Here is a 27937-nt window from a genome sequence, read left to right on the forward strand (position 1 = left end):
TTTTGTGGATCTCAGCTCAAAGAGGTAAACAGGAACACTTTCATCTCAGATATTTCTCTCCAGTTTGATTACACTTCTCGTGAAGATGAAGTGATGAATGTTTCAGCCAAGAAAATGTATTAAAAAGCAGTAGATGAGCGTATTTCGAATCACAAAAACGGAATACTGGAAATGAAAACTGAATGTGATTAATTATTCTGATTGATAACGTACATCAATCTCTTTTCGGCCACGATTTTCGTGTAAGTTCTGTATTGAATGGGTTTTATTCTTCTTAATCGCCCCTCTTCGACGAAATGAACCATTTGCGGCGTTTTCTCTCATTCTAGAATTCATGTACCAGCCGTAGCCTCTGCCAAATATCTCCCATCATTGTACCGTCATTTTAAAATTGTTGTTTCTTATATTACTGTGTGCTGCTGTCCTTTCATTGCTGATACCGGACGAGAGAAGTTCAGCTGAATAACAAACATTCTAATTAATGGTTTGAAACAAACTTAAATGTAAATTTCAGTCAGATGTTTCAGTGTCTATTGGAATCTCAGATTCGGGGATAGGGAGACAGAAAAAGTAATTGTTTCTATTAGCGTCTGTGAACGGGGAAACCATTTGCCCGCCCAAGTTGTTTGTATGCAACACTGTATAGAACTGCCTTATATCGGCATTGGCTTTCTCCTGTCCTGGAAATTCACTATTCCATTTCTTTGAGTTTGCATCATATTAACAAATTATCCCTTCTTGGTTTGTCCCTGGCTCAAGTGCTGAAGGCTCATTGTCCAATTATTTTTTTCAACCACAGTCTAAACTATATGACCAGTAAAGCAAATGGGATCACAAATCCCTCTGTGTAATTCATTCCACAGATTGAAGGAAGTTGCCATTTTACATTTTGCCGTATTTGTGACAATTCTGCGTGAAAGTTTCAATAATTTCTTACCTCAGCCAACTCTAATTTTTAGCATCTCATTTCAGGTGAACCTGGGAACAGCGAAGATGACCCGTCAGGTAATTTACTTTATTGTCACGTTATGTGTTTTGTTTTTGCGTTAGCATTGGCATTGAATACTGAAACTCGCATTACTTTTTAAAAAACAATTTATCAATTGTCCGATTCCCGTCCGCTACCCGTCCGCTACCGTAACAAACATTAAAACATTGAACACACACAAGGCTGCCATTTGACCCTTGATGTACTTAAATTCTGAACCAATACTTTTTCAGGTTAAGATCAATTCACACCGCCATATCTCTAGATCGAAATGCCTGTGCACGTTAACTGCATCCAGGATTTGTGTCACAGATATTGAGGTGCAGATGCGTACGTCCCTCTAATTGTTCCACCAATAGTTTTACTGTATCTTTCATGTCACTAACCTCTGCGCTTTGAAAACTGGATCATTATTATATCTTCTGCATATACCTAATACATTTTGATGGTTGAATTATTTCTCCACTGCTCTCTTCCAAAACATTAAGGCATCCTATCCTCCCGCACAGCTACATTTGGCCATTTCAGGTAACTTGTCAAATAAGAAACATATATTCCTTCTTGAAGGAGGAAAATAAGTGGCATTACTTAAAAGCATTTGGGTGGAACCAGGTGCAGGCAAACTTTTGCTGGTGCCAGAGGAACAGCGAATTCCAACCTCACCAATCAGTGATGATGTGAAGATGAAATTGACATTCAGCCCCTTACATTTTGTACTTGCACAGGTTACAAACAAAGCTAAAAATCTGGAAATATCTTTCAATCCAATAATGGTCTTTGCTTCTCTCTTCGTTCGGCATGTCAGTCCTGAACGTTATGAAGAACTGGCCATGCAGCGGTACAAGGTTCCTTAACCTGAAATATAGTCTGTGTCCACTGCCAACGGGTGTGATACTATCACATAGAATTAACAAATGCCTTCCAATGGGTCCAGTCGGAAACTGTAACTCGGCACATTTCCAAAACAGAAAGAACATGATTCCATTTGGACTTCACCAAAAGCCTCATTAATTAATCTGCGCCGCCAGAAATGTTGCCATCTTAATCCAGCCCTGAATTCTTCAATGTGGGAACCAAGAGAGGATATTTTCAGCTAGCCTGAGCGCCTGTGTTCATTGTTTCGGCAGCACTGTTTAAACGAGGGAATTAGTCGATCAAACCATCAATTCGAAACTCTCTCGCTGCAAGTGAAATTTAGCATGCTCCAATCCAGTTGCTTGCTCTGCAGTCCTGGTGTTGTAAGATTTCTTACACTGTTCATTACTCGAGGGATTTATTAAGTTTTGAGAGATTAAGTTCACTAAACACACACAATTGCTTGGATCCCTTTCGAGAATTTCATGTTATGTAATGTTTCCATACACAGAGAAGCAGGCGGAAACACGATGCAGATCGAATCTCGAAGAATTGAACGCCTATAACCGACAGCAGCATCTGAAATAAACCGTCGGCAGCATCTGAAATAAAACAATACTAAATTCTGCAAAACTATATTTGCCCCCCAATTTTCCGAAATGGACTTGGCGACATCAGGTGTTTCTGAAGATAATACATGACAGTGAAAACTGGATGAATGGGTGGATTTGCTTGTAATCAGGGAATGTTAGCGAAGTGGTGTGGCAAGAGGCCCATTTTGGACATCAGCACAATATAGATCAGCTGAGATAGAGAATCATTTCTAAGCAATATGTTCGTGTAGGCAGATGCTGGGGATGCAGCTTCATACCCATTCGCGGACGTGATCCATAATTTTCATTTTTCAGGATGGTTAAGCTGATATTGACTGAAGAATTTACCGTGTGTGAAACGTATAATCCTTTTGCGTTCTCTAATAGAAAATGTTCAGTTACGACTGTCCGAAGGTGGAAGCCGCTGTGCTGGACGACTGGAAATTTTATATCGTGGACTGTGGGGCACAGTTTGTAATGACGACTGGGACAATGTTGACACAGGAGTGGTTTGTCGGCAACTCGGTTGTGGAAATGCGTGGGATGCATTCCATGTTTCTTCTGGGCCAGGATCGGGACCAATTTGGTTGGATGACGTGCAATGCTCTGGTGACGAACCATTTCTCTGGAATTGTTCTTCAAACCCCTGGGGAGAACATGACTGTGGGCATCATGAAGATGTCAAGATTATGTGTTCCGGTAAGGAAATGTTAGAATTGCCTCTTTCCACACTGCGATAGGGGGTAGTTTTTTGAAGGGCCTCTACATTGTAAAATAAGCTGGAAATATATTTATTTTCATGATAATTCAAAATAAATGAGATGCATTGGCTTCAAGTCAAAAACGTGTATGATGAGCTGGGTTAATCGTGGGGGAGACAGTATGTTTCGGACGGTATTCTTTGTATTCTTTAATGATAATAAAACGCTTTATTGTCACAAGTAGGCTGTCATTAACACTGCAATTAATGTACTGTGAAAAGCCCCTTGTCGCCACGTTCCAGAGCTCTTCGGGTATACTGAGGGAGAATTCAGAATGTCCAATTCACCTAACAGCACGCCTTTCGGGGCTTGTGGGAGGAAACCGGAGCACCCGGAGGAAACCCACGCAGACACGGGGAGAACGTGCAGACTCCGCACAGACAGTGACCAAGCCGGGAATTGAACCTGGGACCCTGACGCTGTGAAGCCACAGTGATAACCACTGGGCTACTGTGCCGCCTTCTTAAATGAAGTGAGGGAGTTTCCTGCGATCCTCTGTCTGCCTCTGTTTTCTGTAGGAGAACATGGATGGGGCCGGCACTCGCTGAAGGTAACGTGGCAGCTGGTAAATCAGATGATTGAAATCATTTTACCCGCCTCTCCAGGTCGACAATTCAGCGAGTTCTCACTTGTGACATAGCGCTGGTATAAAATGTAACCGAAAGCAAATGTCTGAGGATAACAACAAATAACGCAAAGATCAGAAGCGTGAACTCGCCGGATAAGCAATAAGATTCGAGGTTGAAGGTCATAAAAGTTATGAAATGAATGAAAATCGCTTATTGTCACAAGCAGGCTTCAAATGAAGTTACTTTAAAAGCCCCTAGTCACCACATTCCGGCGCCTGTTCGGGGAGGCTGGTACGGGAATTGAACCGCGCTGCTGGTCTGCCTTGGTCTGCTTTTAAAGCAAGCTCGTTAGCACTGTGCTAAACCAGCCCCGAAAATAAAAATCGCTTATTGTCACAAGTAGGCTTCAAATGAAGATACTGTGAAAAGCCCCTAGTCGCCACATTCCGGCGCCTGTTCGTGGAGGCTGGTACGGGAATTGAACCCTGCTGCTGGTCTGCCTTGGTTTGCTTTAAGCTATTTATCCCTGTGCTAAACCAGTTATTGGATAAGAATTGATGCAGTTTGAGTAATAAACATAGTAGATTATAATACATCAGACTTGTATTAATATTCAAATCACTAGAATTCTTTTGATATATTATTGCTCAGCCCACTTAATTCCTCGACTTGAATCGGGACACAACAATTGCTCGGGGAGACTGGAGATCAGTAACGGTGCAACCTGGGAAACAGTGTGTGATCGTCACTGGGATTGGAATGACGCGAGTGTGCTCTGTCCTCACCTGAACTGTGGAGTCGCAGTACGCATGCGAGGAGGCACATATTTTGGAGAGGGTTCTGGGCTTATACGGAAGGACAGCTTCGATTGTAAAGGAAACGAGACAAACATAAATGACTGCCCTCAATCTGCAGTAAATCACCACGAGTGCAGTCACAGGAACGATATCGGCGTGATCTGTTCTGGTGAGTCCAAACCCACTGAGAGAGCGAATTTCCGCTAATATATAGAAAACTGAAGGGACCAATTGTTCATGTATTTACTCTAAAGTGTCCATATCTCAACGTGACCTGACAGTTCACAGATGTTGATAGTTTTGGACTCACTTTAAAATTATTCCCGTGTATTTAAAAATGACAATTTTGAAAGTTTCAGCTTTTGTTCTGCAAAAGTACAGACGTGCTGCTGATGTGTTTACTGTCTGCAGTGTAAACATGTTTCGCTTTCATATTCGACAGAAGCCTGGCTCTTAAACATCTAACCAGTCTTGCTTGATGTCACTAATAAGGGTCACGTCACGATCTACAAGTGCAGATAAATTACACAAATAGTACTTCATTAATATACGTTCTTATTATTTTGGAGACGGACTTATTGGCGAAAGTCAGCTACAAGAGTAGCTATTTGCAATTGTCATAGGAACAGGGCTAGGCCATTCAGTCTCTCGAGCCTGTCCCGCCATTTAATTAGTTAACTGACCTGTGACCGAACTCCACGTACCTGCCTTTGGCCCATATCCCCGATTAGATTTGCTCAAGGGAAATATATCTATCTCATATTGAAAACTTACAACTGTTCTGATCCAACTGTGTTTGTGTGATAGAGTTCGAAACCTCTACAACCATTTGAGTGAAGAAGTGCTTCCTAAAATCTCTCCTGAACCATCCAGTCCTAATTTTGCAACAATGCCCCCTAGGTTTTGAATCCGCAACCAGTGGAAATAGTTTATCTTTATTTACCCTGTTTTACCCTCTTAATATCTTGAATACTTTGATCAGGTAAGCCCTTGACCTTCTAAATTCTAACAATAAAGACCTAATTTGTTTAAAATCTCCTCCTAAATTCACCCCTGTAGTCCAGGTAAACCTATATCTCCCTCCCTCCGAGGTTAAATTGCCATTCCTCTGATGCTGCCAGTACTCCAAATGGGGTCGAACCAGCGTTTGATGCAGCTGTAGCATAACCGATGTGTATTTGTGCGGCAACCTTCGAGCATTCTATTAGCCTTGGTAATTATTTTTTGCAGTTGTTCGTGGTTTGTGAAAGATCTCTGCACTTGAATTTCCAAAACTTTGGGGGTGGACTGTAGGTACCATCTTTCCATTTAGAAAGTACTTTGTCCCATGCTTTTCTGGTCCAAAATAGATAACCTCACACTTGAAGACATTGAATTCCACCTGTCACAATTTTGCCCATTTGCTTCGTCTGCTATTATGCTACCATCTGCAATGTCTACAATGCCATCTGACTTTGTATCACCAGCAAATTTGGATATATGTTCTGTGATATCATGCACGTTATTGATGAATATTGTTAATAATTGGGGCCTCAATACAGATCCCTGCAGTAAACCACGAGTCACATCCTGCTAATTAGAGTACCTACACATTACCCAATTAGAGAAGCCCCCATAGATTGCAAATGTACCTTGTCCATGCGGAGAGCAGTCGGTCAATAGGAACATTTTCAATTACTTTCACAGGAACAAGGGGGGGTGAAGCATAAATGCGACGTCTCGAGAGATGAACAGAACGACCCCTGAACGGCCATGTTCTGTATTTCCTAATTAGGGTCTTTATGACTGATCAACGAATTATTTTGTTTTAAATGTAGAGTACCCAATTCATTTTTTCCAATTAAGGGACTATTTAGCGTGGCCAATCCACCTAGCCTGCACATCTTTGGGTTGTGGGGGCGAAACCCACGCAAACACGGGGAGAATGTGCTGCCTATCAACGAATTAATTTAACATTTTAAACATCTAAATTTAATGAATCTACCTGATAGAAATTCTGCAAGACAGTTTTATTGATACTGGTAGAATAATATAATTATTAATGTCAGATATGATTTATTTACACCATTCCAAGACCAATAGATTATTCCTGGAAGTAGCCAGTGGGATGTCGATGGTTTCGCATTGCATTGTTATTGCAGGTTAGGATGGAGGTCCTATTCCATCCCCTCACCCTCTCCCCCGCAAAGGAAGAACGATCAAATTTTAGCTACTGGGCACGTAGTCTACAGTATCCTGGGGGCAAATAATGGGGTTAACATATGGCCATCCAGTCATTTCGCCATCTACTTCTTATAATCAAATTTACAGTTATTGGTGTTTTTCTATTTATTCCAAATAGGTGACCATGGACCTCGATTGGTTGGTGGTGAGGACAGATGCTCCGGTCGGGTGGAAGTGCTGCATGGAGAGCAATGGGGGACGCTGTGTGATGTTCACTTTGGTTTCGAAGCCGCCAGTGTGATCTGTGAGCATCTGCAGTGCGGGGCGGTGAAGGAAATCCCGAGAGGCGCTCAGTTTGGAAAGGGAACACATCGTATGTGGAAGGAGAACTACAGGTGCCGCGGGAATGAATCCCGCTTGTGGGAGTGTCCGCTTTCATCCGCTGAACAATTTAACAGCTCACACGAGAATGACGTCAGTGTGGTCTGCTCGGGTGAGTTCGCTGAATCTCTCCAGACTGAGAATAACCGGATGTGGACACAGCACAAAAATAAGTCACGCGCTCCACATGGTCCGTTCTGCAAAAGTAACTCACCCAGTCACTCCTTCCCCATTTGCGCACTGGCCCAGCGGGTTGCTCTCCCAACATTCGTCAAATTATCTTCTAGAAAACACGATTGTTCCTTATCCATCACCTTCCTGCAAAGCTCCTTCCAGATCTAACCGCTCGCTGCATTTAATAAGGAAACAGTTTTACCTCAGATTACATCTCTTCTGCACTCTTTCGAGTTTAATAATGTCCTTTCTACAATACGATATAGAACTGTACAGTATTCCAAGTGTGGCCTCACAATTATCTGGGGCTGTTTTAGCACGCAGGGCTAAAAAGCTGGCTTTTAAAGCAGGCCAAGGCAGGCCAGCAGCACGGTTCAATTCCAGTACCAGCCTCCCCGAACAGGCGCCGGAATGTGGCGACTAGGGGCTTTTCACAGTAACTTCGTTTGAAGCCCACTTGTGACAATAAGCGATTTTCATTTCATTCATTATCTTGTGCAACCTCAGCAAGACGTCCCAGTATTCAATGTTCTGACCAAAGAAACCAAACATGCTGAATGCCTTCTTCACCACCCTGTCCACCTGCGACTCCAACTTCAAGGAGCTATGGAGTACAGGGTCTACTCCCATTTGGAAGCAAATGGCCGTATTAGTGAGAGGCAGCATGGTTTTGTGAAAGGGAGAGAGTCTCACTAACTTGATAGCGTTTTTCAAAGATGTCACAAAGATGATTGATGTAGGTAGGACAGTGGATGTTGCCTATATGGACTTCAGTAAGGCCTTTGATAAGGTTAGGGTTAGGGTAGACTGGTACAAAAGTTTAAGTCAAACGGGATCAAGGGTGAGCTGGCAAGGTGGCTACAGAACTGGCTAGGTCATAGAAGGCAGAGAGTAGCAATGGAAGGATGCTTTTCTAATTGGAGGGCTGTGACTAGTGGTGTTCCGCAGGGGTCAGTGCTGGGACCTTTGCTGTTTGTAGTCTACATAAATGATTTGGAGGAAAATATAACTGGTCTGATTAGTAAGTTTGCAGATGGCACGATGGTAGGTGGAATTGCGGATAGCGATGAGGACTGTCACAGGATACAGCAGGATTTAGATCGTTTGGAGACTTGGCGGAGAGATGGCAGACGGAGTTTAATCCGTAAAAATGTGAGGTAATGTATTTTGGAAGGTCTAATGCAGGTAGGGAATATGCAGTGAATGGTAGAACCCTCAAGAGTATTGAAACTCAGAGAGATCTAGGTGTACAGGTCCACAGGTCACTGAAAGGGGCAACACAGATGGAGAAGGTAGTCAAGAAGGCATACGGCATGCTTGCCTTCATTGGCTGGGGCATTGAGTATAAGAATTGGCAAGCCATGTTGCAGCTGTTTGAACCTTAGTTAGGCCATACTTGGAGTATAGTGTTTAATTCTGGTCGCCACACTGCCAGAAGTGTGTGGAGGCTTTAGAGAGGGTGCAGAGGAGATTTACCAGGATGTTGCCTGGTATGGCGGGTATCAGCTATGAGGAGCGGTTGTAAAAACTCGGTTTGTCCTCACTGGAACGTCGGAGGTTGAGGGGCGACCTGATAGAGGTCTACAAATTATGAGGGGCATAGACAGAATGGATAGTCAGAGGCTTTTCCCCAGGGTAGAGAGGGTCACTTACTAGGGGAATAGATTTAAGGTGCGAGGGGCAAGGTTTAAAGGAGATGTACGAGGCAAGTTTTTTTACACAGAGTGTAGAAGATGCCTGGAACTAGCTGCCAGAGGAGGTGGTGGAAGCAGGGACGATAGTGACATTTAAGGGGCATCTTGACAAATACATGAATCGGATGAGAATAGAGGGATACGGACTCAGGAAATGTAGACGATTTTAGTTCAGACGAGCAACATGGCCGGCCCGGTCTTGGAGTGCCGAAGGCCTGTTCCTGTGCTGTGCTTTTCTTTGTTCTTTGTTCTATGAACCTGTACCCCGAGATCTCTTTGTTCTGTAACTCTCCCCAACTCCCTACCATTAACTGAGTAGGTCCTGCCCCAATTCGATCGACCAAAATACATCACCTCACACGTATCTAAAGTAAACTCGACCTGCCATTCATCAACCACTAGCCCAATTGTTCAAGATTATTTTGAAATCCTAGATAACTTTCTTCACTGTCCAGTATGCCACCAATCTTGGCGTCCTGATGACAAAATGCACATAATCTGGTGATGTTGGCCTTGCCGGTTGAGGGAGTAAGGCATTTCATATTGCCCGCTGTGTTTCATATATTACAACAATAGCTGCACTTCAATATACACACCTATGACAGCAACGTGCTTTGAGGCACTGGATGGACACGAACATCATTCTGTTCTCTACGTTTCATTACTTTATTACCAACAAAGAGTCACTTCATATTCTCCTATGTTACATGTGATCTGCTCTTTTGCTTCCATTCCACCACTCTCAATGTCCTCTTGCAGTTTACGTGTTCCATTGTGGACTGCACTTCAAGCTTTGTTGTAAGTTGCAGAGTTTGAATTTGTAACCGTGATATCACGCCTGGCTAATTAATATCTCTTTCAGGAAAGGAAGGACCATTTACAAATGCAGCGTATCTCTTCTTCCATTGACAAAGAAAGAAGCCCGATTGTTTAACACTGCTAGATGTTTCCAGCCAAACAGTCAATTTCCCATGCTTACAGCCTTCATCCTTTTGATTACTTAGCTTCCCTGATAATCCCATGTGACCCTTTAACAAATCTATAATGGAAGTCCAGAAAAAACACATCAGCCGTAGCACCCTCATTAACACTCGCTGGTGCCTTGTCAAAAACACCATAATGGGAGTTATGTACAGGCCTCCTAACAGTGGTCAGGACCAGGGGCACAAAATGCACCACGAAATAGAAAGTGCATGTCAGAAAGGCAAGGTCACAGTGATCATGGGGGACTTCAATGTGCAGGTGGACTGGATAAATAATGTTGCCAGTCGACACAAAGAAAGAAATTCATTGAATGTTTACAGGAGGGCTTTTTGGAACAGCTTGTGATGGAGCCCACGAGGGAACAGGCCGTTCTGGACTTAGTGTTAAGCAATGAGCCAGACTTGATAAAAGATCTTAAAGTAAGGGAACACTTAGGAGGCAGTGATCATAATATGGTAGAATTCAGTCTACAATTTGAAAGAAAGAAGGTAGAATCAGATGTAAAGGTGTTACAGTTAAATAAAGGTAACTACAGGGGCATGAGGGAGGAACTGACGAAATTCGACTGGGAGCAGAGCCTAGTAGGAAATACAGTAGAACAGCAATGGCAGGAGTTTCTGCGAGGAATTGAAGACAGAGTACAGAGGTTCATCCCAAAGAAAAGAAAGGTTATCAGAGGGGGGGAATTAGGCAGCCATTGCTGACAAAGGGAGTCATGGAATGCATCAAAGCAAACGAGAAAGCCTTTCATGTCGCAAAGAGTAGTGGGAAGTCAGAAGATTGGGAAGGCTTCAAAAACAAACAGAGGATAACAAAGAGAGAAATAAGTAAAGCGAGGATCAAATATGAAGGTAGGCTAGCCAGTAACATTAGGAATGATAGTAAAAGTTTCTTTAAATACATTAAAAACAAACGGGAGGCAAAAGTAGGCATTGGGCCGCTCCACAATGACGCTGGTAATCGAGTGATGTGAGACAAGGAAATAGCTGAGCAACTAAATAAGTACTTTGCGTCAGTCTTCACAATAGAAGACATGAGTAATATCCCAACCATTCAGGAGAGTCAGGGGGCAGAGTTGAATAGGATAACTATCATAAAGGAGAAAGCGCTAGAGAAACTAAGAGGTCTAAGAATTGATAAATCTCCGGGCCGAGATGGGCTGCATCCTAGAGTTCTAAAGGAGATAGCTGAAGAAATAGTGGAGGCGTTAGTTATGACTTTCAAAAGTCACTGGAGTCAGGAAAAGTCCCAGAGGATTGGAAAATCGCTGTTGTAACATCCCTGTTCAAGAAGAGAACAAGAAAAAAGATGGAGAATTATAGGCCAATTAGCCTAACCTCGGTTGTTGGCAAGTTTCGAGAATCCATCGTTAAGGATGAGATTTCTAAATTCTTGGAAGTGCAGGGTCGGATTAGGACAAGTCAGCATGGATTTAGTAAGGGGAGGTCGTGCCTGACAAACCTGTTAGAGTTCTTTGAAGAAATAACTAATAGGTTAGACCAAGGAGAGCCAATGGATGTTATCTATCTTGACTTCCAAAAGGCCTTTGATAAGGTGCCTCACGGGAGACTGCTGAGTAACATAAGGGCCCATTGTATTCGAGGCAATGTACTAAGATGGATTGACGATTGTCTGTCAGGCAGAAGGCAGAGAGTTGGGATTAAAGGTTATTTTTCGGAATGGCAACCGGTGATGAGTGGTGTCCAGCAGGGTACAGTGTTGGGGTCACAGCTGTTCTCTTTATATATTAACGATCTAGATGACGGGACTGCGGGCATTCTGTGTAAGTTTGCCGATGATACAAAGATAGGTAGTATTGAGGAGGTTTGGAGGCTGCAGAAAGATTTAGACAGTTTAGGAGAGTGGTCCAAGAAATGGCTGATGAAATTCAACCTGGGCAACTGCAAGGTCTTGCACTTTGGAAAAAAGAATAGAGGCATGGACTATTTTCTAAACGGTGACAAAATTCATAATGCTGAAATGCAAAAGGACTTGGGAGACCTAGTCCAGGATTCTCCAAAGGTAAACTTGCAGGTTGAGTCCGTAATTAAGAAACCACATGCAATGTTGTCATTTATCTCAAGAGGCTTTGAGTATAAAAGCAGAAATGTACTTCTGAAGCTTTATAAAGCACGAGTTAGGCCTCATTTAGAATACTGTGAGAAAATTTGGGCCCCACACCTCAGGAAGGACATAGTGGCACTGGAGCGGGTCCAGCGGAGATTCACATGGATGATCCCAGGAATGGTAGGCCTAAGATACGATGAACGTCTGAGGATCCTGGGATTATATTCATTTGAGTTTAGGAGGATGAGGGGAGATCTGATAGAAACTTACAAGATAATTAATGGCTTAGATAGGGTGGATATAGGTAAGTTGTTTCCATTAGCAGGGGAGACTAGGACCTGGGGGCACAGCCTTAGAATAAAAGGGAGTCACTTTAGAACAGAGATCAGGAGACATTTATTTAGCCAGAGAGTGGTGGGTCTGTGGAATTCATTGCCACAGAGGGCTGTGGAGGCCGGGACGTTGTGTGTCTTTAAGACAGAAGTTGATACATTCTTGAGTTCTCGAGGAATTATGGGCTATGGAGAGAGGCGGGTAAATGTACTTGAAATCAGCCATGACTGAATGCTGGAGTGGACTCGATGAGCCGAATGGCCTTACTTCCGCTCCTATGCCTTATGGTCTTATGATCTTGTCATCAAACTTCATGAAGCTGAATAAATAGGATTTGTCTTTCAGTTATCGAGTTGCGTTCCTTTTGGTTAATCCATACTGGTCCAATGGACTGCGAGTTTTGTTCCAAATTATTATTTCTAATCATTTGCCAACTGGTAACATTCCACGGAATAACACACAGTAACTAAGGTATACTTACATGATTTCTTGAACAAAGGAGAAGTAAATACTGTGACTGCCATCAGCAGCAGCTAAGACGAATTGCAACAGTGTGTGTCTTATCTCTAAGTCTACTAAAACACATCGTAAATGCCCGTTTATTACCGACTATGAGGGCATGCCCTTTGATATGCTTAACGTGTTACAATCATGCTTGTAAAAACATTTATCTATCTACGTATCTATCTATATATAATATATATACTCTGTCTATCTATATACCTGTCTGTCTGTATTTTCCTATTTTGCTCTTATTTCTTTCTTACATTGCCCTTTTCTCCTCTGAAACATCTAAACTTTATTGTGTTCACAACGGTATGCGCCACATGAAATATTCCATTGGCAGACCTTCCTATTTTGTTTACTTCCATCACTCCATTCGTCCAGGGAACAATGGCGTTAACATAATCCTGCACCTGTTTGAGTCAAGCTCCCATCATAATAATAATCTTTTATTGTCAGAAATATGAAGTTACAGAGAAATGCTCCTAGTCGCCATATTCCGGCGCCTGTTTGGGGAGGCCGTTATGGGAATGGAACCGGCGCTGCAGGTCTTGTTCTGCATTACACACCTGCTGTCTAGCCCATCAGCGCCATGTGATCGTTCAAAGTATCTAACTGCGCTGAAACGTCAAAAAACGTCATTACACCTTACTGTATTTTTACATAACAGCACGTTCAATCTACTTTCGTCCATGTTACACTCACTTATTATTCTTACACTGACTGATATGACGCTCTTTACTCCTGTAATGCCATCTGCATTTTACAAATTCCCTGCACAATTGTTGTTTTCGCCCAAATATTACGTTGCTCCCCAATTCCTTGCGACATTCGTTCAAATCTACATAATTGAAAAGCAAATTAATTGAAATATCTGCCTCTGTTCTGTTCATTTGCAATAACATCCCAGCCGCTATTGGTCCCTCGCTCGCCAAACTGTTCCAGTGTCCGAGGACTGTCTGTCTTCCCTCGAGCACCATCTCGCAAGCAGTTCTCTCCCCTTTTATACTCCCCAGTCATGCTGGGATTAACGAGGAGGCCGCTGCAGCTGACATACTGCTTACTAGATTGTTCCTGGTTGCATTAAAGACCATCCCCGGGATCATGTCAATCATTCAACTTGTTCCAGACACGGATCAAGAATTTACGAAGTGGCACCATTCAGCTTGGCTATTGCCAAGAAAAGACATTTAAGTTAAAAATTCCGCCCTGATGAGGAGTGACAGCAAATGGGTAAAGTTGCTGACCTTTAACACATTTTTTAAAATTCTGTAGACAAAATCTTGTCACTGAGATTGATGAATGGAGGAAACCGGTGTGAGGGGCGAGTGGAGATTTACTACAACCACAGTTGGGGCAGAGTCCAGGACAGCCTCTGGGACATGGATGATGCCAAAGTTGTCTGTAGACAACTGGACTGCGGCCGCGCGATAGCCGCTTATAATGCTTCAAAGTACGGCGAGAGTGAAGGACCTGTGTGGGTGTATAATGTCCAATGTAGAGGAAATGAATCACATCTCTGGAGCTGCAGCCCATTTGAACAGAATCCGATTCTCAATAACAGCAATGGCGTTGGGGTTCTGTGTTCAGGTAATTAATGAACTCTCTGTTACGGAAACATGAGGGACATTTCTGAAGTGGGGTCCAGTGGGAATAAGCGTCAAGGGTCTATTGTGTTCCTTATTAACGTTCATTAACAGTGGAACATGATTGCAGAATAAGAGGAGACAGCTGTAAATGAACAAGAGAATTGTAAATGTTGTTGCGCCTTTAGCAACGCATAAATAAATTCGCATCATCAGAAATTAAATTAAGATTTATCCAGAAATGTTGTGTTCTTACTGTGGCTCATAGAACTTTACAGTGCAGAAGGAGGCCATTCGGCCCATCGAGACTGAACCTGCTCTTGGAGAGAGCACCCTACCCAAGAGCACACCTCCACCCTATCCCCATATCCCAGTAATCCCACCCAGCACTAAAGGCAATTTTGGACGCTATGGGCAATTTAACATGGCCAATCCACCTAACCTGCACATCTTTGAACTGTGGGAGTAAGCCGGAGCACCCGGAGGAAACCCACGCACACACGGGGAGAATGTGCAGACTCCGCAAAGACAGTGGCCCTCAGTGACAGTGACTCATATCTTGGTCAGAGGGTGAGGGAATCATTGTGATTTCGCCTGGGAAGGAGATGATCGTTAAGGAGGGAATACAGACGTTTTGATCAATTGTCTAAAGCCGTGACCACAAATTTTGCAGGAAGCAAGTTGTGATGCATAAAACGAAAATTATAGATGATAATAATAAAAATCTTAATTATTGTCACAAGTAGGCTTACATTATCACTGCAATGAAGTTACTGTGAAAAGCCTCTGGTGGCCACATTCCGGCGCCTGTTCGGGTGCACAAAGGGAGAATTCAGAATGTCCAATTCACCGAACAGCACGTCTTTCGGGACTTGTGGGAGGAAACTGGAGCACCCGGAGGAAATCCAGGCAGACACGGGGAGAACGTGCAGACTCCGCACAGCCAGTGACCCAAGCCGGGAATCAAACCTGGGACCCTGGAGCTGTGAAGCAACGAAGCAAACATAGGTTAGCTGAGGTTTTGGGGCTGACGTCAGCGGTTATGCTCACCATTTGGAATGCGTTGGAGGTCGCGAGGGAAGGGGGTAGTATATTTCACGTTGAACATGGTATTACGAACTTAAAGTTCATTTTCATTGTCGCAGCGGGCAGAGCAGACCAGGAGAGTGGGGAAGAGGGTGACGGCTAAAATCACATGCAAATTGATTCGGATAATTTTACAAAGTTTGATTAAATTCAAGTGTATGACATCTATAGCATTCTCGCTCTCTGTCGCTCTCTCTCTTTCTCTCTCGCTGTCTCTCTCCATCGCTCTCTCTTTCTCTCTCCCTTCCTCTTTCGCTCCCCCTCCCTCTCTCTCGCGCTCTCTCTTTTCCTCTCGCCCTCTATTTCTCTCTCTCTCGCCCTCCATCTCTCTCGCTCTCTCTCAATCTATCTCGCTCTCTCTCGCTCTCTCTCCCTCCCTGTCTCTCCTCCCGTCCCTCTCTCTCTTTCTCTCATTCTCTCCCCTCTATCTATCTCTCTCTCTCTCAATCTATCTCGCTCTCTCTCGCTGTCTCTCTCTTTCTCTATCTCTCCTCCCCCCTCCCACCGGCTCTTTCTCGCTCTCTCCCTCTCTCTCTCCCTCTCTTTCTCTTCTCTTTCTGACTCCCTCCCTCTCTCCCCCTCTCCCTCTCTCTCTCTCTCTCTGCCTCCCCCTCTCTCTCGCTCTCCCTCTCTCTCTCTCTATCTCCCGCTCTCTCTCTTTCTCGCTCCCTCTCTCTCTCGCTCTCTCTCTCTCGCTCTCTATATCTGTCGCTCACTCACTCTCTCTCTCTTCGATCTTTGTCTCTCTCCCCGACCATCTATTTCTTCCGCTCGTTGTCTCTAATACTCTCCACTATCTCTCCATCATCCCCCCCCGCCCCTTCCAGCTCCCCCGCACTGATCAGCGGTACATCAGTCAATGCGGACAGACCAATTAGGAGGAGTCGGCTGCACAGACAAATGTTCTACACATTTGGCTACACATCGAGCCCGCGCTGACATTCAATAAGATCAATAATGCTCTGATTGCAGCCTCCTGCCTCCTCCAGATACCGTTTCACCTCCTTGTTTATCAAGATTGAATCTACCTCTGTCATAAAAAATACAAACACTCCGCTTCTTTAATCTTACAGATAGAAATTCTCAACGACCCGTGAACTTCAGTCAGATGCGTGGATTGCGCCTAATTTAGCAGCACGGTAGCATTGTGGATAGCACAATTGCTTCACAGCTCCAGGATCCCAGCCAGTTTCGATTCCGGCTTGGGTCACTGTCTGTGCAGAGTCTGCACATTCTCCCCGTGTGTACGTGGGTTTCCTCCGGGTGCTCCGGTTTCCTCCCACAGTCCAAAGTTGTGCAGGTTAGGTGGATTAGCCATGATAAATTGCCCTTGGTGTCAAAATTGCCCTTAGTGTTGGGTGGGGTTACTGGGTTATGGGGATATGGTGGAGGTGTTTACCTTGGGAAGGGTGCTCTTTCCAAGAGCCGGTGCAGAGTCGATGGGCCGAATGGCCTCCTTCTGCACTGTAAATTCTATGATAAAATATCTACATAGTGCTAGATTCTCCACTAAGCGTAAATACTCTCCCCATTTACCAAGCTATCACGACCCCACCAGTATATAAAATTAAGGCTCTGATGAACCTCTCAGCAGTAGAGGAGTTGGGTTTCTAGAGAAGGTCACGGCCTGAAAGGTCAACTCCCGTTCTCTCTTCACAGACGCTGTATATTTTGAGAAATTTCTGATTTATGCCAATTTGAATTAATGAGTGAAGAGATCAAGTGGAGTTCCCGTGACAGAAATGCGCAGCAACAAGGAACATTGCAAATTGCTAAATCAAAACGGTGTAAGTGGCGTGATTAATAAGAACACATGCAGTTGCTGGTAAAACTGTGCATACAGAATTCAGACCACAAGGGCAGAAAGGTGGCGCAGTGGTTAGCACTACGGCCACCCGGCTCCGAGGTCCCAGGTTCGATCCCGGCTCTGGGTCACTGTCCGTGTGGAGTTTGCATATTCTCCCCGTGTTTGCATGGGTTTCGCCCCCACAACCCAAAGATGTGCAGGCTAGGAGGATTGGACATGCTAAATTGCTACTTAATTGTAAAAAAATGAATTGGGTACTCTACATTTTTTAAAAATAGAAATCAGCCCACAGAGACAAAATGGAAAACAAAGCATCGCCGAGGACAGGTGGAGGGACATTAGAAATGTCTGTACATTCTGCATTCTTTCTTTTCGGTAAGTCTAGATAGATGGTCTGTGGAATCTATCAAATGTCAGGGACGGATCAGAAATATTTCAGCTGCACATCATATCGTTCAAATTGAATGATGAACTACACATGAGGAATAACATGTTTTACTGTATTTCTTTCTCTCAGAACACAAGCAGCTAAGACTTACGGACGGTGGAAGTCCATGTGCTGGCCGTGTTGAGGTTTATTACAATGAGAAATGGGGCACAGTTTGTGATGATTCCTGGGATGTAACCGACGCTCGACTGGTTTGCAAACAGTTGGGTTGTGGAGATGCATTGCAGCTGACACTTCCTGCTTCTTGTGGACCAGGCACTGGGCCAATTTGGTTGAATGAGCTGGATTGCTTCGGGAACGAATCTTTCCTCTGGGATTGCCCCAACGCATCATGGGGAAGTCATGACTGCAGTCATAAAGAAGATGTGAAGGTCATGTGCTCAGGTAAATGTGATCTCAATCGCTGAATAGTCTTCAGTGCCCAGTGAAAATTCGTCCACAAGATATTTTAGTGAATTACAGTGAGAGAGATAGAGAGAAAGTAAGCAGAAAGAGAAGATAAACTGGCAATTTGGATCGTCCCATGTGCACCCCTGTATCCCCAAAAGATCACTTAATAAACCCCTGTCGATGTTTCCTTCTGTTCCTCATTGTCTCTCCTGTGTACTGTTCTAAGCTCTCCTCAAACACATCGGCACCATTCTTCCCGAAGATTACATGTTCCAAGTCCTAATTTCATCGTATTCTCTGGGCAGTGCGCAAATGTTTTCATACGAAATTCCAATGTTTTCATACTTAAGATAGATTTAACTCCACTAATTGGTGGTGGTGGTGGGGGGGGGGGGGGGCGGGGGGACGGGGCGGGGGCGGTGATTGATCCTTCTGTATGACTATATGCATTGGCTCTGCAGAATGTCGACTGTTATTGTCCAATGAGTATGAAGCCACTTTAATAGCGCCACAAAGAAAATCACAATTAACCGGTCCTTTGGTGTCTATTATTGTTTTTGTGTATTTTGTGCATTTGTGCCTTGAATATACATCTCAATTTCCTCAGTTACAGCTTGCCATAATTTTTCCGATTGAAGGTCCAAATGGCCGATGTCAATGTTACACTTTCATGACTACAGGCGCAAACCGCGTCTAAAATTTTGCTCGCCGAATTTACCATTGTTTTGCAAACATTTTTTCAACAAGTTCTACTAATAGGTCAGAGTGTCGAACCTGGGCGAAATCATGTTGATAATCACCCTGCCGATTTTCACAGCATTCCCCGGCTAACCGTCCTACAAGGTTTTCAAATCACCAACGGCGGGAGGTCGTGCAAATGTTTGTTGAGGGGATCCGTGCCGATCATTCTTGATCATATAATTGAATTTCAGCTAATTTGCTGTTACCGATTATCATAGATTATCATAGAAGTTACAGTGCAGAAGGATGCCATTCGGCCCGTCGATTCTGCACGGGCTCTTGGAAAGAGCACCCTACCCAAGGTCAATACTTCCACCCAACCAATTTTGGACACTAAGGGCAATTTATCATGGCCAATCTACCTAACCTGCACAACTTTGGACTGTGGGAGGAAACCGGAGCACCCGGAGGAAACCCACGCACACACGGGGAGGGTGTGCAGACTCCGCACAGACAGTGACCTAAGCCGGAAGCGAACCTGGGACCCTGGAGCTGTGAAGCAATTGTGCTATCCACAATGCTACCGTGCTACCCTTAAGAACAAATTATCTACACTATATCATTTTACCGTTATCCATGTACCTATCCAATAGCTGCTTGAAGGTCCCTAATGTTTCCTACTCAACTACTTCCACAGGCAGTGCATTCCATGCCCCCACTACTCTCTGGGTAAAGAACCTACCTCTGATATCCCCCCTATATCTTCCACCATTCACCTTACATTTATGTCCCCTTGTAATGGTTTGTTCCACCCGGGGAAAAAGTCTCTGACTGTCTACTCTATCTATTCCCCTGGCACGGATTCCCTCTGACGTAATGAAGGCAAATGCTGACCGCAACTACTGAAATTCGTACAGGGTGACTCAATGTACATTCAACATTCACCAATCAATCTAACTTCATGTGTGTTTGTGTTTAATTCATAGAGCACAAAGAGCTTCGGCTGGTGAATGGAAAGCATCGCTGTGAGGGAAGAGTGGAAATATTTTACAATGGGATCTGGGGAACATTGTGTTCTGACAAGGTAGATAAGCGCGATGCTGAAGTGATCTGTAAACAGTTACAGTGCGGTCCCCTCGTGTCCATTAACTATGAGGCTTGGTCATTCGGTGAAGGATCCGGCCCTATTTGGCTCGATAAAATTGACTGTGGTTCACATGAGACAACACTATGGCAGTGTCAGTCAGACCCCTGGGGCCAACACAACTGTCATCACCGAGAAGATGCAGGTGTTGTCTGTTCAGGTAAGAAAATTATGTGAAAGTGCCGGCCTGGGACTGGGCTGGAAACAGTATGATGTCTTACAACACTAGGTTAAAGTCCAATTTGGAATCACTAGCTTTCGGAGCGCAACTCCTTCGTCAGGGGAGCGATGAAGTCTCCCCTGATGAAGTAGCTGCGCTCCAAAAACTAGTGATTTCAAATAAACCTGTTGGGCTTCAAACTGATGTTATCAGAATTCTCAGCAGGTAAGAAAATACATTTATCGATGTTCAGGTGTCATTTTAAACATTGATATCTAATAGAATCAGCATGTTTCTATTCGCAACAGAATCCAATGTGATAGAGCCGGAGCACCACATTTCACGGCAATGCACTGGTCAAACAGGTATTTGCCATTTTGTATTTTATCTACATCGTTTGAATTGTATTTCTTGCTTTTATTATGTCGATAATAATAACTGATCTCTTTGCCAGATTCTGGGCTGACGTTGCGGCTGGTTGGAGGTAATACCAGGTGTTCTGGGAGAGTTGAGATATTGTGTAATAACAGCTGGGTCACGGTATGTGATGACTCCTGGGATATGGCCGATGCTGAAGTTGTCTGCAGGCAGCTGGGTTGCGGCCTGGCTCTACAGGCTCCAGGTGGAGCCGCGTTTGGCATGGGTGACGGTGCTGTCTGGCTCGATGAGGTCAGGTGCACCGGAAGCGAATCCATTCTCTCTGACTGTCCATCCTCATCCGCAGCTCAACCTGATTGCCATCACAAGGAAGATGCCAATGTGATTTGTTCTGGTAAGGGTACGGCATAAGGTGTGGTGGTCGTTGCTGCGGGACGGGGTACTTGCACTTTGTGGTGTTTAATGCAATTCTTACGAAATTAAAAACGCATGTTTTATTTCAAGTAAATTCATAACGTGTTGTCCATTATTTTTGCATCATTCATTCCTCATTCCCAGAATTACCGCAGAGATCTTCTTCCACACCTGCAGGTACTTATTACCAACACATATCATTCGTATTAGCGCTAGTCTTGTTGATGTTTTCTTGTTGTTGATAATTTCTTTAGATTATATGTGTGGCTTCAGAACTTTAAACACATTAAAGAATATCAGTTGGCTTCCCTGTGTTAAAACGTCTTCTAAACTTTCATTAAGGACAGAAAGCGGAAACCACTTACACCCCGGAAGTGATCTGCATCACCCTGGGAGTCCTGTTAATCTGTGAGTTGATCGCACTGCTGCTGGTAATGCGGAACAAGTCAAATAGAAAAGGTGAGGGTGCAGTTATCCTGGTGCATTTCCATTGGATCTCGCATATTGATTCATATACAGACCAACCTTCAGTTCATTGGCCATTTGAAAAGACTGTCACTTCTCCTTGTTTAAACCTAATTTAAAATCTTACTCTGGTTTTGTTCGTTGGTTTCGTTCACGTCAATAGTCGACTCAGTTTTCTGTGACGATTAAATTGTAGAGTTGCCTACATGTCCAAATTTAAGTTCCCAGTTAATATGCCAGAATCCCAGATGCTCCTGCCCTGGATCAGAAAATGTCAGTGAACCTTTCTGGCTCCTGGGATCAGATCCAAATCAATCTTCTTCCTTTATTCAATTCTTCAGTTATACGTGTGCATCCGTCCCACTCGTGCAGGTTGTCGGTACGGTTGACAACCTCGAGCTCCCTAACCGGAATCCATCAATACCACGGTAGCACAAGTGATTAGCACTGTTGCTTCACAACGCCAGGGTCCCAGGTTCGATTCCCTGCTCGGTCACTGTCTGTGTGGAGTCTGCACGTTCTCCCCGTGTCTGCGTGTATTTCCTCCGGGTGTTCCGATTTCCTCCCACGGTCCAAAGACGTGCGGGTTAGGTGGATTGGCCATGACAAATTGCCCTTAGTGACCGAAAATGGTTAGGAGGGGTGACTAGGTTACGGGAGTAGGGTGGAAGTGAGGGCTTAAGTGGGTCGGTGCAGACTCGATGTGCCGAATGGTTTCCTTCTGCAGTCTATGTTCTATATCTGCAATCTGACAATTATTTGAGATTTGCTGAATTAGTCAATGATTATTCCGCATCCGAACACAATTATTGCACTAATATCCCAAACATCAACAGCCTCCCGTTCGAAGTAAAGGACAATTAGCTCTCACACAGATGTGTCACGTTAGGAAACATCACCACCTCAATGGTGTTTCACACCTGATGCTGTCGACAGCGATCAGACACAGTCTCTGCCAATGTCTCTTCCACAACATTTCCATGTCCATCAGAATCAATCGATCTTTTCCGAAGATTAAATCAAGTTAATTTTTACTTATGTGTCATCTCCTTGGTTTCAGATAAATATGTGCACATTCAGAACATCTCTCTCTCCCATACAATGGCACAAGAAGCAACCTGCAGAGTCACAGTTTTGCACACACATGCACGCATATACACACACACACATGGACGCATACACACACACATGTATGCATATACACACACGCACCATATATACAGACACATGTACGCATACATACACATGAACGCATGTACATGCACACATGTACGCATATACAGACGCATATACCATATATACACACACACTTGTACGCATATACACACGCATGCACGCATATACACACATGCGCACACTCACTGACTCATTTATGCACAATGGTACAAATAGTCTCACTCCAGAGATATATATCTCTCCCTCCGGCTCGCTCGCACGCATACAGACACTCGTATAAACACACTCACCCTGCCTCTTACACACATATACTGTTTTCACACACGCAGTTTCACTTGCACACACGTCCATATCCCATCTCTCCTGCACACAAACGCCAACACACACGCTCGCACTCACCCTCATGCACTCATGAAATGATTCACTTGCGTACACGGTATCTCTCTAATTTGCTCATGTACATACACACACATAGACACCAGCAATACTCATGCACACTGCCTCTCACACACACTCAGTCACACACACACCAACATATACCCATTCTCTCTCTCACACATACAATCAGTCACACATACATTAACTCGTTACAACCCGCACATATTCTCTCTGCTTCTGTTTAATTCTCTCTTAAGTTTGCTCCCACACACAAATACCAACATACACACACTCTCTCTCACACACACATGTAAAAGCATTCACTGATTTACTTGGGTACAGGTTATGTTATTATTTCCTCAAACCTGTTCTCTCACACACACAGGAACGCTCGGAAACGCTCTGTCTCTCTCCCTCTCTTCTCTCTCTCTCTCTCTATCTCTCTCTCTCTCTCTCTCTCACACGCACAAGCAGTGGCGAACAGACTATCTCCCTTTCCCTCTCGCACAATGACAAAAATAGCAACCTATAAAGTCACACTCACATACAGACTCGCACACACTCACACGAACACTCACGCACACCCAAGCACACTCGCTGACTTACTTGCACGGATGGACATACACACACGCTCTGCGGGTCTTGGTTTCTTTCCTGCTCTCTATCGCACAGGCACATAGACATAAACAGCGCCAGTCTCTCCCTCACACACGTGCTCACTCACACACTTGCACAAACATTGACGCCACTCTATCTTTCTCCCGCTCTAGCTCGCTCTCCCACTCACACAAAACAATAATTTTCGCACTAGCACTCACTCTCACACACCCATAGGCAGTCACTGATTCACTCGGCGAGACACACAATTTCTCTCCCTTGCTCTATAACTCTCCATCTATTTGTATCTGCGTGTGTCAGACACGCACACTGGGCTAAATCGCTGGCTTTGAAAGCAGACCAAGGCAGGCCAGCAGCACGGTTCAATTCCCGTACCAGCCTCCCCGAACAGGCGCCGGAATGTGGCGACTATGGGATTTTCACAGTAACTTCATTGAAGCCTACTCGTGACAATAAGCGATTTTCATTTCATTTCATTTCATTTAAGTTAACTGTTTTGGTCTCTTAATTATGGTCGCTATGAAGCTTTCTTTATTTTCATTCACAAATACTAAAGGCAATGCAATGCAACAAATGAAACGCTCCGTCTTCACTCCAACAGGTATCGTCACTGCCAACTGGGCTTCGCCATTCGCTTTGTACCCTGCAATTTATGAAGAAATTGACAATATCCCCCCTGGAAAGGAGTCAATCCAGACCCATGCATCAGGTTTGCATTTTCAATTCTAAATGCACTATACACCGGACAAGTAACTGTTTAATTGTAGCCCCGTTGAAAGTGCTCGTATGCAGCAGCGTTATTTCAGTGTTCGGTATATAGCGAGAAGAAAAATGGAATTGGTGAAGACTGTTTCTGCCCATTTTTGCTCCACTCTGTTCCACTCCTTGGTAAATAGCGACCTGAGCGTTTGTATCAGAACCAGTGAACAACACACAGCGTGTTGTTGCAATATGAAACACTTGCAAAATTCACCTATAATTACCAGATTCATTTCAACATACGTACTTTGAATGGTTTACATCTTGGCAATAATAATCCGGCTGTTATCTCATACTGGAGAGAAATCTAATTGGATTGTTGAACAGTGATTTGGGTGTACAAATATACCAAACACTAAAATATCGGTGCAGAATAACGACACCATCAAAATTAAAACACACGTAAGCGTTTATTTCCAGATGGATGGGATTGAGATTTAAAGAGGTTAAGCAGAACCTCCAAACAACATCTGTGACATAACATTTGGAGATTTGGCTGCGGTTCTGGTCTGAATGTTATCAAATTCAATGAAAACTCATAGGGGCTTGTGCAAAGCAATTGCAAAGATGCTCCTCGGGCTGATTCAAGAAGGACTGAAGTGAGAAGAAAAAAATCTTCTGATTTTCTAACTCGGATTCTGTCGAGTCGACCCAGCGGAGATAAGTCTTTCTCCAGTCTCGATTTAACTGCTCTAAAATAAAAGTGATGGAGATCCTTGGGGTCAGGACATGATTCAGGAGAATGAAACCCTGCCAACGGATATTGTAATAAAGGGTTACATTTGAAATTATATACACTTTTCTGATATACAATGCCTATCTCTAATTGGGATGCACTATGTGTTATCCTGCCTGTTACAGGGTAGCAGGTCTATCTCCAGTTGTCCTGATCTGGTGATACTGAATCTTCCTCTTTTCACTGAATTGCGCATGGTGACTCTGTTCCGAACATGTTGTTTATTCGCAAACACCAGGGAATTCTATGTGCACTGTTAAATTATTGTGATCTCTACTCCAAGGGACACAATGTTTCTGTGTTGTTTTCCGTTACAATGTTTCTGGGGCATCAATATATCCAATTATAATCCGTTTTCTTTTGTCTTTAACAGGCTCTGCTTCCAATGACTCCCTGAATCAGATCGGATATTACACCAGTCACAGTTTGGGCGACAAGGATGCTGAATCAGAAAACCGGGACTGGGAAGCGTCTAGTGTTCAGGGTGGGTGTATTCTCACTTTCTAGTTGATGGTGTTCACACTTTCAATCCAGAATAACATTGTAAATATCGCAAAGAACAATGATCCACATACTGGAGAACGTTTCAATTTAATTTAATTTAAGCAAATCGGCAAACATACATTATGACGAAATGAACTTCATACAGATCGCTGTCTGTTGTACAGAGGTATAAAACATTCAATTCATGTTGTTTTCCCCGATGAAGTGAGAAGTGAAATGTGGGCGCAGATATTTTTTAAATTGCATTCATTTAACGCTGACCCGACCAGTTGTTATTGTCCAACCCGAACGGCCCTGCTGGCAATTTGGAGGGAATTCATGAGTAAACGGCATTATTGTGGATCTAGATTCACATGTGCGGCATAGCAGATCAGGGTGGCTGACTGCTTTCCCTCAGGGGACAGGGGACAGGAATAAAGCAGACTATTTAATACACATTCGATATTGAATTCCCGTTATTTATTGAATTCAAATGTCACTCTGTGCCATCGGGTGCTTCGAAATCGGGTATGCACCGACGATCTTCGGGTTCGAGAGAACGATTTGAGCTGTGACACTGCTCTGCCACCACCTCCCAAAATGTTCTCCGTCATTCGTTGGAATCCAGTGACAATAAACCACAAAATAAAAATGCAAAATTGACGTGGATCAATGATTTTCCAACCGATTAAACTCAGGGAACCTGAAGACCAAAATGGGTCCACTTCTCTGCCCTTCTCTTTTTTGGTGGATTAACATTCGAGGGAATCATTCTCATTATGCAGGAAATATAATTAGCTCCAGTGAAAATCACCATTCTCTTCTATGTTCGCTTCCAGACGTTGATGATGACGTTGAGGCAGAAACTGTTGACTCCAGGCGCCGACACTTGCTTCTCGATCTCGCCGCTGCGGATCTTTCAACGCTGACAATTGCTGGCGGTGATGCCTCTACTCTGGGTGAGATACGCCTTTGATGCGTCCCACAGCCGAGTTCCATCCGGGAGGAATGGACAAGCGAGAGGCTGCAGGGGATGTAAGGGGCTGGTTTAGCTCAGTGGGCTAGACAGCTGGTTTGTGATGCAGAACAAGGCGAGCAGCGCGGATTCAATTCCCATACCAGCTTACGCGAACAGGCGTCGGAATGTGGCAACTAGTGGATTTTCACAGTAACTTCATACTTGTGACGATAAAAGATGATTCGATATGTAGTCCATTCCATCCGGATGTGGCACACAACCGCGTTAATGGCAGTTTCTGCTGTCATTCGGCACAATTACATTTCGGAAATAATGAGTTTATCCTTCAAATAAGTTTATACTTGTTCAGTGTGAAACACCGAGCAGGAAATCCTTCCAGTACTCATTCTGAGTCTCCTGATTGAGGGCGCATACATTGCCACCCAGCGGGACAACACACCAATGTTATGCTTGTGGAAAACAATGTTATTTCATTCTGACACCAGGCAAGTTCCACACCCTCATGCTTTTACCATGCATAAACCATCGGTGCGCCATCTATCTCGCAGTCATCCCATTATTAATCCAACTGCTCTTTCTCCACATAGTAGACAACACTCTACTCTGGGTGAGATACACCACGGTTATTCCCCTTTACCGGCATCTGTTCCAACTAACAGTTGAAAATACCGAGAATGTTTGCATATAGCATGTAAGGATTGTTTAGATCATAGTGAAACTTGTTGAAAGTTTCAACTTTCAGGGCAGCACGGTAGCAATGTGGATAGCACAATTGTTTCACAGTTCCAGGTTCCCAGGTTCGATTCCGGCTTGGATCACTGTCTGTGCGGAGTCTGCACATCCTCCCCGTGTGTGCGTGGGTTTCCCCCAGGTGCTCCGGTTTCCTCCCACAGTCCACAGATGTGCCGGTTAGGGGGATTGGCCATGATAAATTGCCCTTAGTGTCCAAAATTGCCCTTAGTGTTGGGTGGGGTTACTGGGTTATGGGGATAGGGTGGAGTTGTTGACCTTGGGTGGGGTGCTCTTTCCAAGAGCCGGTGCAGACTCGATGGGCCGAATGGCCTCCTTCTGCACTGTAACTTCTATGATCTATGAAAGTCCTCTTTGTCCTTAAGGCCGTTTCTTTACACCTTTCAGGTTTAATGAAGAAGCACAAGGAGGCAACATCCCTAGGCATGTGACCGACTGGCGGGAATGTTCAGTGTTAAACAAAAGAAGAGAACCCAAGATTTTCCAACAACGTGTTCATGCCAATAATGTGTCACTTCGCGATATAAGAACTGGTTTAGTTTATTAAATATCAAATAAGAATGTGTTGAGTACCGAGATTCACGACGCTTTGTCTTCATGAACCTGCATTTCACTGACATTTCATAGGGACATAGA

General features: G+C 44.1%; 1 protein-coding gene across 1 annotated transcript; it reads left to right on the forward strand.

Annotated features, from left to right (window-relative positions):
• Nucleotides 1–27937, forward strand: LOC140405636 (scavenger receptor cysteine-rich type 1 protein M130-like; the record flags this gene model as incomplete). Its single annotated transcript, XM_072494176.1, has 16 exons — nt 1–116; nt 864–1005; nt 2824–3135; nt 6638–6704; nt 6905–7219; nt 14139–14453; nt 17860–18174; nt 19848–20165; nt 20474–20530; nt 20620–20937; nt 21102–21134; nt 21300–21416; nt 24196–24303; nt 25463–25573; nt 26412–26531; nt 27689–27937. Coding segments are annotated over 16 exons (2808 nt in total), but the record flags the coding sequence as incomplete, so codon positions are not given.

Source organism: Scyliorhinus torazame, unplaced genomic scaffold (genome assembly GCF_047496885.1).
Source record: "Scyliorhinus torazame isolate Kashiwa2021f unplaced genomic scaffold, sScyTor2.1 scaffold_166, whole genome shotgun sequence".
NCBI lineage: Eukaryota > Metazoa > Chordata > Chondrichthyes > Carcharhiniformes > Scyliorhinidae > Scyliorhinus > Scyliorhinus torazame.